The sequence below is a fragment of the Pelophylax lessonae genome (assembly GCF_965119305.1).
Source record: "Pelophylax lessonae genome assembly, chromosome: 1".
NCBI classification, from domain to species: Eukaryota; Metazoa; Chordata; class Amphibia; order Anura; family Ranidae; genus Pelophylax; species Pelophylax lessonae.
Genome location: NC_138768.1, coordinates 510,076,711 through 510,092,930, shown reverse-complemented (window position 1 = coordinate 510,092,930; position 16,220 = coordinate 510,076,711). Strand labels below are relative to the sequence as shown.

The window sequence follows — 16,220 nt, the reverse complement described above, 5'->3', positions numbered from 1 at the left end:
GCAACAGAGATAACATTCTAAAGTCTAGTTTTTTCAGGTTGATGTGTCTGCTGGGTGCAGCCTATCTTTCTAAAGACGTCTTAAGAAAGACAGGCTGCGCCCCACTTCCAGAAGCATCGACCCGAATAAACTACAACTATGGATGTTATCTCTATTGCCAAGTCCTGAGGAATACACCCATTTGATTTATATTCTCTATAAAATGTGTATATGTAGCGAAACTGCAGTTTGCATGTGTCACAAATAAACTGCTATATGCTCTGCTAAAACTGCAGTCAGAATTGACTATTTCAATAACTAAAATCAGGATATCCCTAGGATATCTACATATGAGGGAAATGCAGCCCTGACCTAAAAAATAGCACCTTATATAAGAACACCTGGAACTTGCCATAACAATTTTCCAATACAATAGAAGGAATAAGAAGGTTTTTAGGCAAATAAGGTCTGCAGAGGGAAGCTTTGACTTCTGTACAACCAGCTTGTTGGAAAAATGTTATTCGATCAGTGACACCAGATATAAGCAGGCGGTGCTGATGAACATATTCTGACAGTGGAGAAGCCTCCCTGCAGTTGAAATACAATAGCTCCCTGGGAGGGATTCCCCCATTCGCCTTGAATGTGTGAATGGGAGAATTCATTTTTTTTTTTTTTTATTCAACCCGCTGGTTGAATGAAAGCTAATAATTCATCTATTGCCTGCTTAAGACTAGTGCTTCTTATGAATTTTCTCAGTCTACTGTTTCAAAGTGCGGTGAAGGCATAGACTATTCCTGCTAAAGGCAGAGAACAAAGTGTAAAAATCAAGGCAAGAGAAGAAAGTGTCTGACTGTATAGGGGTGTTGCAGGACCCAGCACTGTTTTATTTGCAGGGGATGGAGACAGATTATACTTGGAAAAGTGGCACAACTTAAGCTTTTTAGGCTGGGGAATTTGTATAGGATGTGTAGAAATTGTTAGTAGGTGACGTGTATATGGACATGTATATGGAGTCATATATGCAATGTGGCACCGAAGGAGGTTGTATAACATTTGCAACCTTATGACCAAAAGCTAAAAAAACCTAAAAAATAAAAAAAAAAAATTGTAAAAAAAAAAAAAAAAAAAAAAAAGTTACGTTTTTTCAGGTTTTGTCCAGGCTTGTGGTAATATAATAGATGCACATGATATTCCAGCAAAAGACTCTGGGAAGTGCATGTCCCTTTCCCATTTGTTAGTTTCTGTATTGTATACCTGTACAATACTAGTTACATTGTTCAAATGCCAGTTGTAGCCCCCTACAATATAAATCTTTTTGTCCAATACACAGCAGCCAGCTTCAGACTGTCCAGTTCTCATTGGTGTCACAGTTGTCCATGTGTCATTCTCTGGAGCGTAATACTCCACACCTAAAATGTCAAAACATCGATCAACGTGATCCAATCTTCCACCAAATACATACATTTTGTGATTTGTCCCAACCATTGCATGAAGAACTCTTGGTTCATTCATAGGAGCTTTGAATTCCCATTGGTCTAAGGATGGATCATAGCAATGTAAGGCTTTTTTGTCTTCCACAGACACACCATAGCCTCCTGAAATATATAGCCTGCCCCCAAGTGTAGCACCAGCATGGCCCCATGCTCTTCGTTTTAGTGAACAGACGTAGGTCCATTCATTCTTCTTTGGACAATATCTTTCCACGGAGGACAAACTGCCTGATCTATTTCTTCCTCCGACTGCATATAGCATACCATACAAGACATTTAGTTGAAACTGAATTCTGCTCTCCTGCATAGGTTGTAATCGTAGCCATTGATTCAAATGGGGATCATAGCGGAAGCAAGCATCTACAGCTCCTTCACCACTGCGGTACTGCAAATGTTGCCCACCTACTACATATACAAAATTATCCAGGACTGCAACACAAGCATGACTGCAACCGATCTCCATTTCATTAAGTTCCCTAAATTGACGAGCACTTATGTCTGGCAGATAATACACTTTGCTGCTCACTGTTCGGTCATTATCTGTATAAGGAGTTCCACCAAATGTTATAAGTGAGAATACATCTGATCTAATGGCTGTCCTACAAGACTGCATCTCGTGTTGTCGGAATGGGAGGATTTGGTAGTTGAAAGCCTCAAGAAGATATTGGCGGCACAGGACATCCTCCACCATAATATCCACAATCTGGACACTATCCACCAACTCAGAAGACTGCATAAGTGGAAATCGAATGTGACAAAGAACTTGACTAGCAAGAGCCCGACGAGAATAATCAAACTGCAGCCAACGGATAGCAGCATGAAATAAATCTATTTCCCTGCAGTTTTTCAGCTTGTTACTTTGAAGGAAGAAAACAAGTCTTTCTAAAGGCAAATGGAGAAAATCTTCTTCCTCAGAAATTTTAAGAAAATGCTTGAAAGTGAAAGTATCCACTGACTCTTTTAAAGATGCCAAACTGAAAGTTGTAGCCATCTGTCCAATATTTAGGCAGGTCTCCACACTCATTTCAGATTTTAGGAACTCTTCACAAAGTTCTATAACAGGTACCATCTGAAGAAACACTGCAGCTCCCAAGACATCATGAATACAGTCAAGGTCGAGTGAAACCTCTGCAGTATAAGCAAAGTCAATGATATGTCGTAGACCTCTAGAAGATACACCTTTTATTTCAATTACATCTTGACTGGCTTCTCTCATTCCTCCAGTAAACATTGCCCTTCAAATTGAAAGATAAATAAATTAAATACATGTATATATAAATACACACACATTTTAAACAAATTTCATTATAACATTTTAAACTTGGTCAACTTAAGTGAACTTACACTTTAGCAATCCACGGCAAAGTAACAGCTTCACGTAGTAGTTTCCACACTGCCCATACTGCTTTCCTTTACTCCCTTATAACTCAGTCATAGTTTACAAAAGGCCAAGGACAATTCATCTGTCAGTGTTTGGGCATGGCAGTTGGCCACTCAGATGCCTAACACTGCATCCCGGAGGGAACGGGAGAGATGTACATACTCAAAAGTATTGTGAGGTCTTACTTTGCGTATAAGCCGCATGTGGGTTTTTATTAACGTTAAACTATACTTGCCTTCACTTCAGCGTTGTGGTTTTCCAGATTTCCTCATTAGACCCTGACATCTTCAGCCAGGAAGTTATCAGGTACTGATCTCCACCCATTTCTATTAGCCAGGCCGAGGGGATGTCACTCCTGTGCATGCATGGGAGTTCAGTCATCTCAGCATTGCCAAAATTGTGCACTGAACTGCATGTGCACAGCTCAGTGTACAAGGGCGGGCATTGTATGTCTCTTCTGTAATAAAAATCCTGTCCGTTCCCCACTTTTTTTTACCTAACATTATACTTTATGTGCTACTGTAACTTTGCCATGAATAGGTCAAGATGCAGAGGAAAGTTCAAGATATTGTTAAAGAAGAACTTCAGCATGAGCCAAAATACAATATATACATTTGTTAATGTGCAAATTCATTGTAGTAAAAATCTGGTGAGATTTGCCCAACTCCGTAAAATGAACTCCAGTGACAAACCTAAGAACCAGAATAATTTGTTGTTGGCATACGAATAATGGTTCCCCTATAGAGAATATGTGCTTTACCAGCTGGGAAAGTGTGTGAATCTGACAAGCCGACTGTTGGCTGTCAGATGGAAGTGATTGGGTAGCTGAGCACACTCTACGCTCCATTAGTTTTGTTAGAGGGCAGGTGAGACATCAGGGGTCTAATTTGGGGGTTTTAGGTCCCAAATAGATTTTTTTTAAAATGTTGTAAAAATGTAAAAACCGCCCTGGCAGCAAAAGGGTTAAAGGATACAGCAGAAAGTGCTATTTGACCTTTATACTTCTAGGAGTCAATTTTATACAATGAGCTGTTGTCTAAAACTGGGTGGCACAAAACATGGATTTTTCTTACAGCTTACCTGTAAAAATCAATTTTTTGGAGTACATCACGGGACACAGAGCCATATTCATTACCATATGGGTTATACGGAACCTATAGGTGAATGGACACTGGCAACCAATCAGACAGGAAGTCCCACTATATAACCCCTCCTACCCAGGAAGTACCTCAGTTTTGTAGCAAGCAGGGACCTCTGTGTCCCGTGATGTACGCCAAGAAATGGATTTTACAGGTAAGCTGTAAGAAAAATCCATATGTCTTTATCGTACATCACACAGAGCCATATTCATTACCATATGGGACGTCCCATAGCAATGCACTTGAGGGGAGGGGGGACACCATAAATACTGCCATCAGACCACAAAAGATCTACATAGCTGCCTGCAGAACAATTGATAGAATCTAGTGAACGTATGCACCGACGATCAAGTCGTGGCCTTGCAAATCGGAGCCATAGAAAATGGATGGCGTGCCTTTACCAGAAAAGGTGGAACCTTCCCTTTCAAATCATACGCCTGGATAATAAGCTGGCGACTCCATTGAGAGGTCGTAGACTTAGATGCTACCTGCCCTTTCCTGGGCCCTTCTGGCAGCACGAACAAAAGGTCAGTCTTTCGAATCTGAACTGACCTTTTCAAGTAAATCTTAAATGCACGTACTACATCAAGAAAATGTAATAACTTTTCCTCCGCTGTTTGAGGATTCCTGATTCAAATTAAAGCGGACACCACGTTGGGCAAAAAACCTGGATGTGGACATAGAATTACCCTATCCTGATGTAAAATCAAGAATGGCCCTTTACAAAAAAGTATATCAATTCAGTACAAGATCAGTGCAAGAAAAATGGTTCAGCTGCTGGCAATAGAAGATACCCAATCCTTACCAAATCACATATAAAAAGAATTGCAGCGCTCATATAAAAGTGAATCACAAGATTAAAACAAAGTCCATAAAAATAGTCCTAGAAATCCAAGTTAATACCTGTAAAACCTGGCATGTAGGATATTTCAAAGTTCATAACAGTTCCTCAATATTGGATTCGTGGGGAAACAATAGAAGAATATAGATCTCATGGTGAAGTACGTTCAAAAACATATTGCAACATACATGGGGAGGTGCACCCGCGATGTAACCAAAGATAAATGTAGTGCTCAATTCCTTCACCCCACATGCAGTGCAAACTCATCAGAACTCAGAATGGTATCACTCAATCTCCAATGATGATTTTTTTCCCCCACGGATTGGACATAGAGAGGCGGGTATAGGTTTCACACCATCAGTCAGCGAGATTATCCATCCCAAACATAAGGATAATTCCAGAGTCATTCCTCATTCCTCTCCCAGAGTTGACAGATCAGTGTATTTATAAAAGAACCATTTATTGAAATCACTGGGTTAATACACCATAAAACAAATGGTAGCCACTCACATCTAGACTTGCTGCTACTAGCAGCGAACACAGCGACGTGACGTCAGCGTGTGAGGCTCCGCCCAAAGCGTTTCAAGCCAATGCTCTTCTGGGGCCTCTAGTTGTTAATCTGATTGGCTCATTTATAGGAATGCCCATGGCGTGAGCGGAACGTCATATCCGCCCTCCACGCCATTTTCCCATAGCCTAATATTTCACTTACGGTTCTCGGCACCATCTTCCCAAAGAACGTTGCTATGTAAACCACCTGGGACACAGGAACAACCTGGGACACAGGAACAACCCACGTCACATCCAGTTGTTAGCTATCTTGCATAACAATACGTAAGAAATCACATAAATACTTTGAATATATGATTTCAATGCCAAGCTCAGGAAGAGCATATTACACTGATCCAATACCCAAAATACAATAGTTAAAATCATTTAAAAAAACTCCATTAAAAATTCCATTCAAACTTGTATAGTAAAAATCTATAATACAGATACACAAGGACTCAACACAAGGACTCAGCAATTATCTATAAAACAATTAATATCCCATTCAATATTATGCCCAAGAGGTGAGTAAGATTTTAATTCATATAACCAAAACATTTCTTGCTTTGAGATTTCTCTAATCCTATTACTCAATCTCCAATGGGGGTCCAATTTAGTAATCGCTGTAAATTTTAAACTATGTGGGTCACGGTTATGATGTTCTCTAAAATGTAAGGCAAGACTATGTTTTTGATAACCTTTTTTTAATCTCTCTCAGTCTCCTTGATGTGCAGCCTACATACTGTTTCTGACACCCATATTCAAGTAAATAAACTACAAATCTCGTTTTACATGTGATAAATGATTCAATACCATAGGTCCTACCGGTACCATTAGAAGAATCTCCTAAAAATCCCTTCCGGTCTATCAGGGAGCAACCTCCCCAGGACCAAATCAGATTTCAGGATTGCCCGTCTCTTTTAGATGATCCCTTTTACCTGAAAATGTTGTGTTGAGAAGTTGGTAATAAATGGATATATTTTCTTTTATTAATTCTTCTCTTCCACCCCTTTAATTTCTAAAGGTTTACCTCTCTCCATCCTACCCACCTCTCCAATAGTTGTTTCTAGCCTTTCGTTATTATACCCTTTTACCAAAAAACTACCCTTGAGGATATTAGCTTGTTCATAATAATCTATATTGGATGAACAATTTTGTTTAGTCCTCATAAACTGTTCTTTAGGAATATTATTTAACCATGTAGGATGATGGCAACTAGTTATTAGGTATATTAAGGGGAGGGGGGTACCGTGCCTCTGGGAAGTATCGTACCTAGTCTCCTAAATTGTTGAACACAAACCAAACTCGTGCTCAATAAATATATTACTCAACCATATCTATATATTGATTACAAATATTTATGTGCACTTTTTAAAAAAATTTTAAAATTTTAAATATATATAAAATTCATAATACCAATAAATAATCTGTGGTCAATCAAATACAAATAAATCACATATAAAGTGCACCAGTGTAAAGAGAATTCATATAAATAAAGATGCTCACACTCTTAGCCGAATGAATTGAACAAATAAATTCATAAAAAGTGATAAATAAAGTGCTCAGTGCTTGAAAAAATAGGTAGGTGAATACATTTTCAAATATAGTATACAGTCCTTGTAAAGTGCTAAAGGTGACCAAAAATTCGGAAAATTGGAAGAAAATAATAAGAAAAATAGCCAAGTGATGCATTTCTTCTATGGGGTGTTCGCCCTCCACCTAACACCGTGTTGGATTGTGGGGTGCTTCTTCTCACTAGTTACCCCTCAGGGTGTGCTACTTGCTCACCTCAATTTATGTGATCATGCGCCTTTTGAAATACAATAAATGCTCCTCTTCTCTCTTTCCTTATCCTTCAAATCAGGGATGGTGCTCAGTCTGCCTTACATGGATCGGGGTACCGTGTTCTCCAGGTGACCAGCGGATCTCAAATTAAAAGGCTCACATAGTGCAATATTGCCATAATATAATCACTATTAAAATAAATCAAATGCACTTCCAAACAGCGTTAAAAAAACTGCGCCTTAAGCTGTAAACCGGTAATCGCGGTCCTCACTTCCGCATACAAGCGTCACTTCCGGTCAAACGGCCCTACGCTTTACGCCACTTCCGCTCACGTGGCTTCTTCAGGGGATCGTTAACATACGTAAGTGACGCTTATTTATGAGACTGGAGCCGGATATGCCTAGATCGCCATGTTTTTCACATATACTTCACACAATGGACTCCAGGAACCGGATGTACTAGTTCCGCCATTTTTGAACATCTACTACCCGGGAGTTCCGTAGTTATAAAACTACTAAAACTCATTCTACATCTTTAAATTTATACTTTAAATAATGGGTATAGTGGTCAATTCCCTAATATACAGTTTAGCTACAGTCCGAATTGATGGACCAACATTAATATTCGCTTTGTATTTAGGGACAACCAGGACCGGAAATGAGGTATACAGTTCATGTAATACACTCTTATAAATACAAAAACATTAAGGGGATGAACTCTCTATTGGTAATGTGAACCACTGTTCATATAACCAGTATATTAATACATGATGGTATCGTCTATCATTATCATAAGGTTATGGGGTGATACAAATTGAGAAAAAATGATATACATGCTCCTAATTTAATAATAAAAACCATTTGCATAATAGGAGGAATTAAAACCGGGGAGCCACATTTACATACTACTAATTTAATATAAAAATCCGCATAATAGAGGAATTTATTTTAAAACAGAAGGGCCATATTATTTATCTATCAATCACACAACATATTAAATTCTATAATCCAAGGCCTAATTTAATAATCAAGGGAAGGTATTTTGAAAAGGTGGACAACACAGCTATTTACTAAAAATTATTATTAAAAACTCAATATAAAACCTCATAGACGACAATGTAATAAAAAGGGGCACTTGATAAGATATATAAAAATAAATGATTCTAATTTAAAACTATTTAAAAGTTGTTAAAAATTACTAATAAAACAATTAAGATCAAACTCTATATTCAAGCCGTTAGGGGTAAGTGAATCCAAAGTGTGGATCCAATAGGATTCACGTTGACTTAGGGAGCGTATTTTGTGGCTTCCTCGCCAGTGTTTCTTATATGGTTCTATTGCCCAAAATTTAAGTTTGGAGGGATCTCTATTATGATGTTTATCAAAATGTCTAGACACACTATGTTTCTCAAAGCCTTTCTCTATATTTTTAATGTGTTCTTTTACTCTGATTCTTAGCAGTCTCTTTGTTCTCCCGACATACTGTAAGCCGCAGTGACATTCTAGGGCGTATACTACACCTTCAGTGTTACAGCATACAAAATCTTTTATCTTGTGGATAAAACCATTTTTTGTGGATATGAAAATCAAAGATTTTTTCTTTAGGGTATTTTGTTTTTAGGCATGCATAACACCTCTGACAGGGATAAAAACCTTTTCCGGAGAAAAACGTGAGATTCCTTTTAGGCGGATCCACCACCGTTTTCACAATCATATTCTTGATTATCGGTGCTTTTTTGTAAACAAAGACAGGTTTTTCAGGTAAATTGCAGCCGAGATGTTATCTAATTTCCAAATCTCCCAATGTTTTTAAATTATTTTTTCTATCTTTTTGTGCTGCATATTGTAATCAAGTAAAATGGGTAATTTGTCCGTGAATGTTTTATCTGTTTTAGTTTATTTATTATCAAAGTTTTTCTTTCTATATTTCCAACTTCCTTTTTTTCGTCTGTAATAAAATTCGGATCATAACCTCTCTCAACAAATCTCTTTCCGATCAATCTGGCTTGTTCTTCGAAGTCGAAATCGTTCTTTCTGGTACAATTCCTTTTTAGTCTTAACAATTGACCTTTCGGGATATTACATATCCAATTCACGTGGTGGCAACTGTCTGTGGGGAGATAGCCGTTCTTGTCAACATCTTTAAAATAGGTTTTCGTAATAATCCTTTTTTTTCTTCATCTTGAATAATTCTAAGATCCAGATATGTCACTTGTTACTAATCTCCCATGTAAGTGTAATGTTTTTATCATTATCATTTAATTTAGTTAATAAGTTTTCCAGTGTCTCTAAAGTGCCATTCCATATTAAAAACACATCATCGGTGAACTTTTTATATAAAAGCAGTTCCATCTGGAATTTCATTAAAAATAGTGTCTTCTTCCCATTGTGCCATAAAAACATTAGCGACACTTGGTGCAAATTTTGCGCCCATGGCAACTCCAACTTTTTGGTGGTAGTAAGTTTTATTGTACCAGAAATAGTTTTTATCCAAACAAAAATCTAGACATCTTATGAATTTCCTTTGTTTACAGACCAATTGTGTATATTTTCTCAACGCCCATTTCACAGATTCATGCGCTTCTTGATGATTAATTATAGTGTACAATGCTGCCACATCTACCGTCGCCATATAGATATTATCGAGTTTTGGTAGTTCATCTATTATCTGTAGAATGTGCTTAGTGTCTTTTACAAAAGCTTTCGTGAGTGGTATTATTGGTTGCAGGTATGAGTCAATGTATTGACCCAGTCTTGATGTTAAAGATTCTATACCGTTTACTATTGGTCTCGGTGGTGGATTTTCTTGGTCTTTGTGAATTTTCGGTAACATGACTGGGGTCCTGCAAGCTTCGGGTAAAAGATACTTCGCTTTTTTTTTTTGTTCAATATATTTTTCTTAAGGCCTAGGTGTAATAGCTGTTCCAGTTCTTTTCTATGTCTCAAAAGGGGGTTGCTCATCAGTTTTTCATACGTCGCCGAATCTTCTAGCATTTCTTTCATTGTGTCTTCATATTGTTCCTTAGTTAAAATAACAATTCCTCCACCCTTGTCTGCTGGTCTTATTATGTCTTTTCTTCTTTGCAGTTTCTTTAATCCACTTTGAATTGCTCTTGATTCATCATATTTTTTTATTTTCAGATTTTTTATATCTTCTAAAACCATATCTTTAAAAACTCCTATGTGTCTATTATCGTTGATCTGGGGATTAAAAACAGATCTATTTCTTAAAGTGCTGTGCTGTATGTTGTCCGGATTTGAGGTAGAGGTTGTGCTTTTTATAGGGTTACTCAAATATTTTTTCACATTTAATTGTCGAATATATTTTTGAATTCCTATATACGTTTCAAATTTATTACAATTCTTTTTTGGAGCGTACTTAAGTCCTTTGTCTAGGACTTTTAGTTCTTCTTGTGTTAATGTTTTATTGCTTATGTTGAATACTCCCTGTCCTATCTCTCGCTTTTCTCTTTCCTCCTCTGTTCCCTCTCTTTTTCCATACTTCTTCTTGGATTTCTTTGTTCTTCTTTCTTCTTTGGTGAGTGAACATCCCTTCCCTTCTCTAAAAAAGGCCTGTTCTCACCTTCCTCTCTAAGGAAGTTTTCTTCAACCGTTATTCGGTGTTTGGTATCCCCCATAACCTCCTTGTTCCATATTCCTTGGAGGTTGATTGTAATAGTTTTGGTGACCTCTCTGATTAGAGTGATTGTAATACCCTTGTTGTTGATGTTGATCTCTGGGTTCGTTGTAGCTAGGATATTCTCTATTTCCATACCCATGGTCACTCTCCTTTCTCTCTCTTCTTTATCCACCTTCATTGCGTTTTGGTGTATTATAATGAAGTCTTGGTTTTCTTTGTTCTTTGGGTGTCTCTGGATCGCTGTATTGCAAAATCGGGGTATCTTCCACATTGATGGGTCTAATCGGGGTTAAATCCATTCTTACCGTTTTTTCGGGAGTTGAATATGTGGATATAGGATCTGAGTCCTCTAAATGGCTTTGCCATTTAAATACTCGAGTATTTAATCTCTCATGTATTTTTTCGTTTTTCTCTGTTGGACTTCTTTGTCTTTGGCTACTAGGTCTTTGTTTAATTGGCTTGTTAATTTAGTGAACTCAGCTGTTTCTTTAAATGGCTCCAGAGCTAGTTTTAGTTCAGTAATTAATCCTTCTATTCTCCTCAGCTTTCTCTGTTTGCGCTTTAATAAAAACTGTACTAATTCTTTTTTGTATACAAACTTTTATTGAAAGGAAACAGAAGATGGTGGTACAAAGAGAATTGGTATAATAATATGACAAAAATTGGTATCACATAGAGTAAACAGAGATATAACAATCTTAAGTCATTTCAATTTAACTCTATTCAAAATGGGAATTTGATATCAAAATAACAACAAGGATATCGAGAATATAATTCCTGGATATAGGTACAGAGCAGAAAGAGATTTCCATAACACTAAGCGTTAGGCCGGAGACACAGTGTCAAATAAAAGGGTTTTAAATAGTTAGTCACCTATACAGTAATTAGAAAAAAAAAATATCTGAGTGTGTAATCCATGGGTCCCATTTATTAGTGTGAAATTTAATAGAGTTGTAAATAGTATGAAGAATTTTTTCCATAATATAGATCGAGTTTATTCTTGTTTTAAGTTGTGAAACCGGAAAAGAGTTTGATTTCCAATGTATAGCAATCAGCCATTGTATAGCAACTGAGATAGTGTGAATTAATCTAGTGTGAGGTATGGATAAATTAATAATTGGTGAAAAAAGTAAGCAATTAGATAGAGTGAGGGTGATATTCGTATCAGCGATTTTTGAAGAAAAAATTTCCAACTGGCGCCAGATGAAAGAAATTTTATCACAATACCAAAATATGTGGGTAAGGGAACCAGGAGAGGAGCAGCCTCTGAAACAATTTGAGGGAGCGGAAGGGAAAATAGCGTGTAGTTTAAGAGGTGTTAAATACCATCTCCTAAGCAATTTGATCGGTGTTTCTCTAATAGTGAGGGATCTTGTACATTTCCTGAGATTGTCAATATTCACACACCAATCTTCTATGGATAGAGTAAACGAACATTCACTCTCCCATTTGAGCATATATGTGAGCTTGTTTGAAGGATTGGTATCAATTAAATTATAAATTAAAGAAATAAGGCCTTTGCCTCTAGGGTCTTTGAGGCATATATTTTCATAAAAGGTAGGGGAATCTAGGTTGGAAAGTGGATAATATTTATGAAAAAAATGTCGAATTTGTAGAAAGTTGCAATGCTCCGAATTCGGAAGATTGTATTTTGAATGTAGGGAAGAAAAATCAACAAAACTCGAATCTGTGATGAATTTAGATAAGGTCATTAGGTTTCTACTAATCCAAGGAGAGAGGATACTCGTATTATAGAGACCTAATGGAAATTTTGGGTCACCAAGGAATGTGGCATTAATAGGAGTTGTAGAGGACAAATGGAATTTAGAAACATATGTTCTCCAGAGAGATAGTGACTGAGAGACGATTAAATTTAAGGATTTGAGTTTTGGTAATGGAATATTTTTAGACCATAGAATACAAGAGATATGATAAGGGAGAATAGACTGTTTTTCAAATTGTATCCAGGGAACTCTGGAGTTTGGGGTATGCCATTGGGCCATCTGAGAAAATCGAGATGATAAATAGTATAGCCAAAAGTCAGGTACTCCCAAACCACCCTTGTGTTGTGATGTAAATAAAACAGTTTTAGAAAATCGGGGACGAGAATTTGACCATATGAACTTATTAATTTCTTTTTGGAACTTTGTAATGAAGTATTTGTTTATCCTAATGGGAATAGATCTGAATAAGTAAAGGACTTTTGGTAGGACAGTCATTTTGACCGCAGTGACTCTGCCCAAGAAGGAAATGCGAAAGACCTTCCACATTTTGAGGGTCCTTCTGATTTTTAAAAAGAGAGGTGTGAAATTTTTTGCAAAAAGGGAGTTAATGTCTGGGGTGAGTTGGACCCCTAAATAAGAGATAGCTGAGATGGACCACTTAAAATTAAAGGATTGTTGAAGAGCGCCAAGTTGTGAAGTGGGGATATTAAGTGGCATACCGATAGATTTCGAGACATTGACTGTAAGGCCTGAGAATGAGGAGAATATTTGTAAAGTCTTCAATAGGTTTGGTAGAGATGTTATAGGTTGGGATATAAAAAGAAGCATGTCATCAGCATACATACTAAGTTTATATTGTTTATTAGAGGAATTATATCCTTTAATATCAGGGTGGGACAGAATGGCTATGGCAAGAGGTTCAATGGCTAAGGCGAATAGTAATGGGGAAAGGGGACAACCTTGTCTGGTGCCTCTACCGAGTTGAAAAAATTGAGAATTGCAACCTGGAATACGAACTCTAGTTTGAGGATTTCTATATAACGCTTGGAAAGCGTGTAAAAATTCTCCATGTATCCCATATTTGGGGAGGATGTTATTCAGGTAGTCCCAGGAGACACTGTCAAATGCTTTATTTATGTCTAAACTTAGAAGAAGAAGGGGTTCAGATTTAATGTTCGCTTCTTGGATGATGTTAGTGGCGAGGCGTATATTATCAGTGATCTGACGGCCTGGGATGAAGCCTGATTGGAAAGGGGATATTAGTGGGGCAATAATTGAGGAGAGTCTATTCGCTAAAAGTCTAGAGAAGATCTTAAGGTCATTATTAATAACGGAAATCGGTCTGTAGTTTTGTGGGAGGGTGTGGTCTTTGTCTGGTTTAGGGATAAGGGACATATTTGCCAATAACATTTCTTCGGGAAAGGAGCCTCCTTTGAGGATGTCATTATAAAGTTCAGATAATTTGGGTGAAAGTAGATGGGAGAATTGCTTATAGTAAAATGAGGTGAATCCGTCCAGGCCAGGGGCTGAGCCCCTTTAAGGGATTTAATAATCTGTGAGATTTCGTCAGGGGTGCAAGGGGCATTTAGTATGTCCGTTTGAGAGGGCGATAAGGAGGGAAGCTGTAGGTTATCTAACCACGAGGGGTCTGTGGGGGCAGCGGCGGATGAAGATTTTGAGAGAAGATTCATATAGAATTCTTGAAAGATTGAAATGACATCCTTAGGATTCGTGACAATTTGGTTCGATCTGTTTTTAAGTTTATAAATATGTGGTGGTTTGATTGATTCGTTCAGTTTGCGGGCAAACATAGTGGAATACGAATTGCCAGAGAGGAAGAACTTTGCTTTGGACCACCTAAGGGCTTTCTCTGCTCTAAAAGAAAGGAGGGCATCCAATTCCTTACGTTTGTTTGAGATTAGTTCCAAGGTTTGTGGGTCATGTGAGTTCATGTGTGATTTGTAAATGTGGTGGAGGTCTTTTGTGAGTGTGAGTATTTTCTGCAACCTAAGTTTGTTTTGAGTAGCAGCCAATTGAATCAATTTACCTCGGAGAACCGCTTTATGTGCTACCCATAGCGTCTCAGCATTCATTTCAGGGGTGTTATTGAGAGTGAAATATTCTTCTATGGTGGAGGCGATCTCCTGTTGGAATGAGGGATCCGTAATCAGGGCTTCATTAAGTCGCCATGAGTAAGGAGTGTGAGACAGACCGATAAATCTCGTGGAGAAGGAGGTTATGTGATGATCGGACCATGATACAGGGTATATGTAAGCGGCGGTGGAATTAGATAAAATTATAGGAGTGCAAAATATATAATCTAATCGAGAGTATGATTGATGTGGGTGAGAGTAGAAAGTATACTCTTTGGCACCAATATTTAATGCTCTCCAAGAGTCGATGAGTTGTAAAGAATTTAGGTTGAAGTTTAAAGATTTGGAAAAGGCATTTGAAGAAGGGGAAATTTTGCTACGGTCTAAATGTGGCTGTGCAACAGAATTGAAATCTCCCCCTAAGATGATATGTGTGGAATGATATTTTTGTAAGACCTCAAAGAAACTGGTGAAAAAGGAGGCTTGTGCATCATTAGGGGCATAAATGTTGGCTATTGTGAGATCTCTACCTGCCAAACGGCCTTTTATAATAATGTAGCGACTTTCAGGGTGCTTATAAACATGTTGTACTTCCATTGGGAAAGTGTGGTGTAGAAATATTGCTACACCTTTAGTTTTGGAATCGGAAGCAGTGTAGAATGTCTGGTTGTAGGCTTTGTGGAAAAAGGTAGGGTGATTATCTGTTTTAAAATGTGTTTCTTGTAACAGGACGACCTTGGCATGAAGATTTTTATATTGGAAAAAAGCTTTTTTGCGTTTGATCGGGGAATTAAAGCCCTGTACATTATGGGAAACAATGACTATAGCCATATTAATGTGTAAATATACGATCGTTGGAATATTATTACTAAACTGAAAGGAATAGAGTGGGGTGATACAAATGTGTGGGCTGTAACAGGGCCCAAGTGTATGTGGATGAGTATACCAATTTTGGAATAACCAGTCAGAGTTAGTTCAGAGACATAAAACTTATACCGAAATATTGTACCATAACAAAGATGAACAGTATAGATTAGAATATCAAAAGTAATAGATGTAGACATCAGAGTGATAAGACTCATGAAATTCGATACAGGGTCCAGAGTAAAGAAAAACTCTGGACAACAAAACAAAAACCAGAGACTAATTTGTCTCAATCTCTGTCTGACCACAGACCTAGAGGGGACAAGGATCCACAGCCACAGGAAAAAAAGAAAAAAAAGAGAAACCGTTCCCTGTGTTGTGGAGTCCGGAACCCACCAGATCATGGGTGGAACCGAGTGGGGTGGAATAGTGTCGGCATAGAAAAGGGCAACCGCAATAGAGAAACAGATTAACCGTGAGAGATTAGATATAGTTGAGAATTGTTGAGGTCTTGAGTAAGGGGAGGCGCAGGGGGCTGTAAGGCACCAAATTGCATTTTACCTGCTTTTCACCTTTTCCACCTTTATCTGGGGAGAAAATTATAGGTAAACATATAAACTAGAGAGACTTATAATATCAGCTGAAAACCAGTAATGTCCATATTGGGAGAATGTTTGTTGACAGCTAAACGCATTGAGGTGATTAGAAGGATATCATAACATAGTGAGGTAACCTT

General features: G+C 37.7%; 1 protein-coding gene across 2 annotated transcripts in view; it reads right to left on the bottom strand.

Moving 5' to 3' along the window:
* Positions 1–1,094: 1,094 nt before the first annotated feature.
* The window catches only part of KLHL26 (kelch like family member 26), an 80,577-nt gene continuing 65,451 nt past the window's right edge, over positions 1,095–16,220 (bottom strand). For both annotated transcript variants that reach the window (XM_082243478.1, XM_082243479.1), the window contains one exon: positions 1,095–2,704. In XM_082243478.1, the coding sequence (XP_082099604.1) occupies positions 1,114–2,704 (1,591 nt within the window). In that variant the 3' untranslated portion in view covers positions 1,095–1,113. The remainder of the gene's footprint in view (positions 2,705–16,220) is intronic.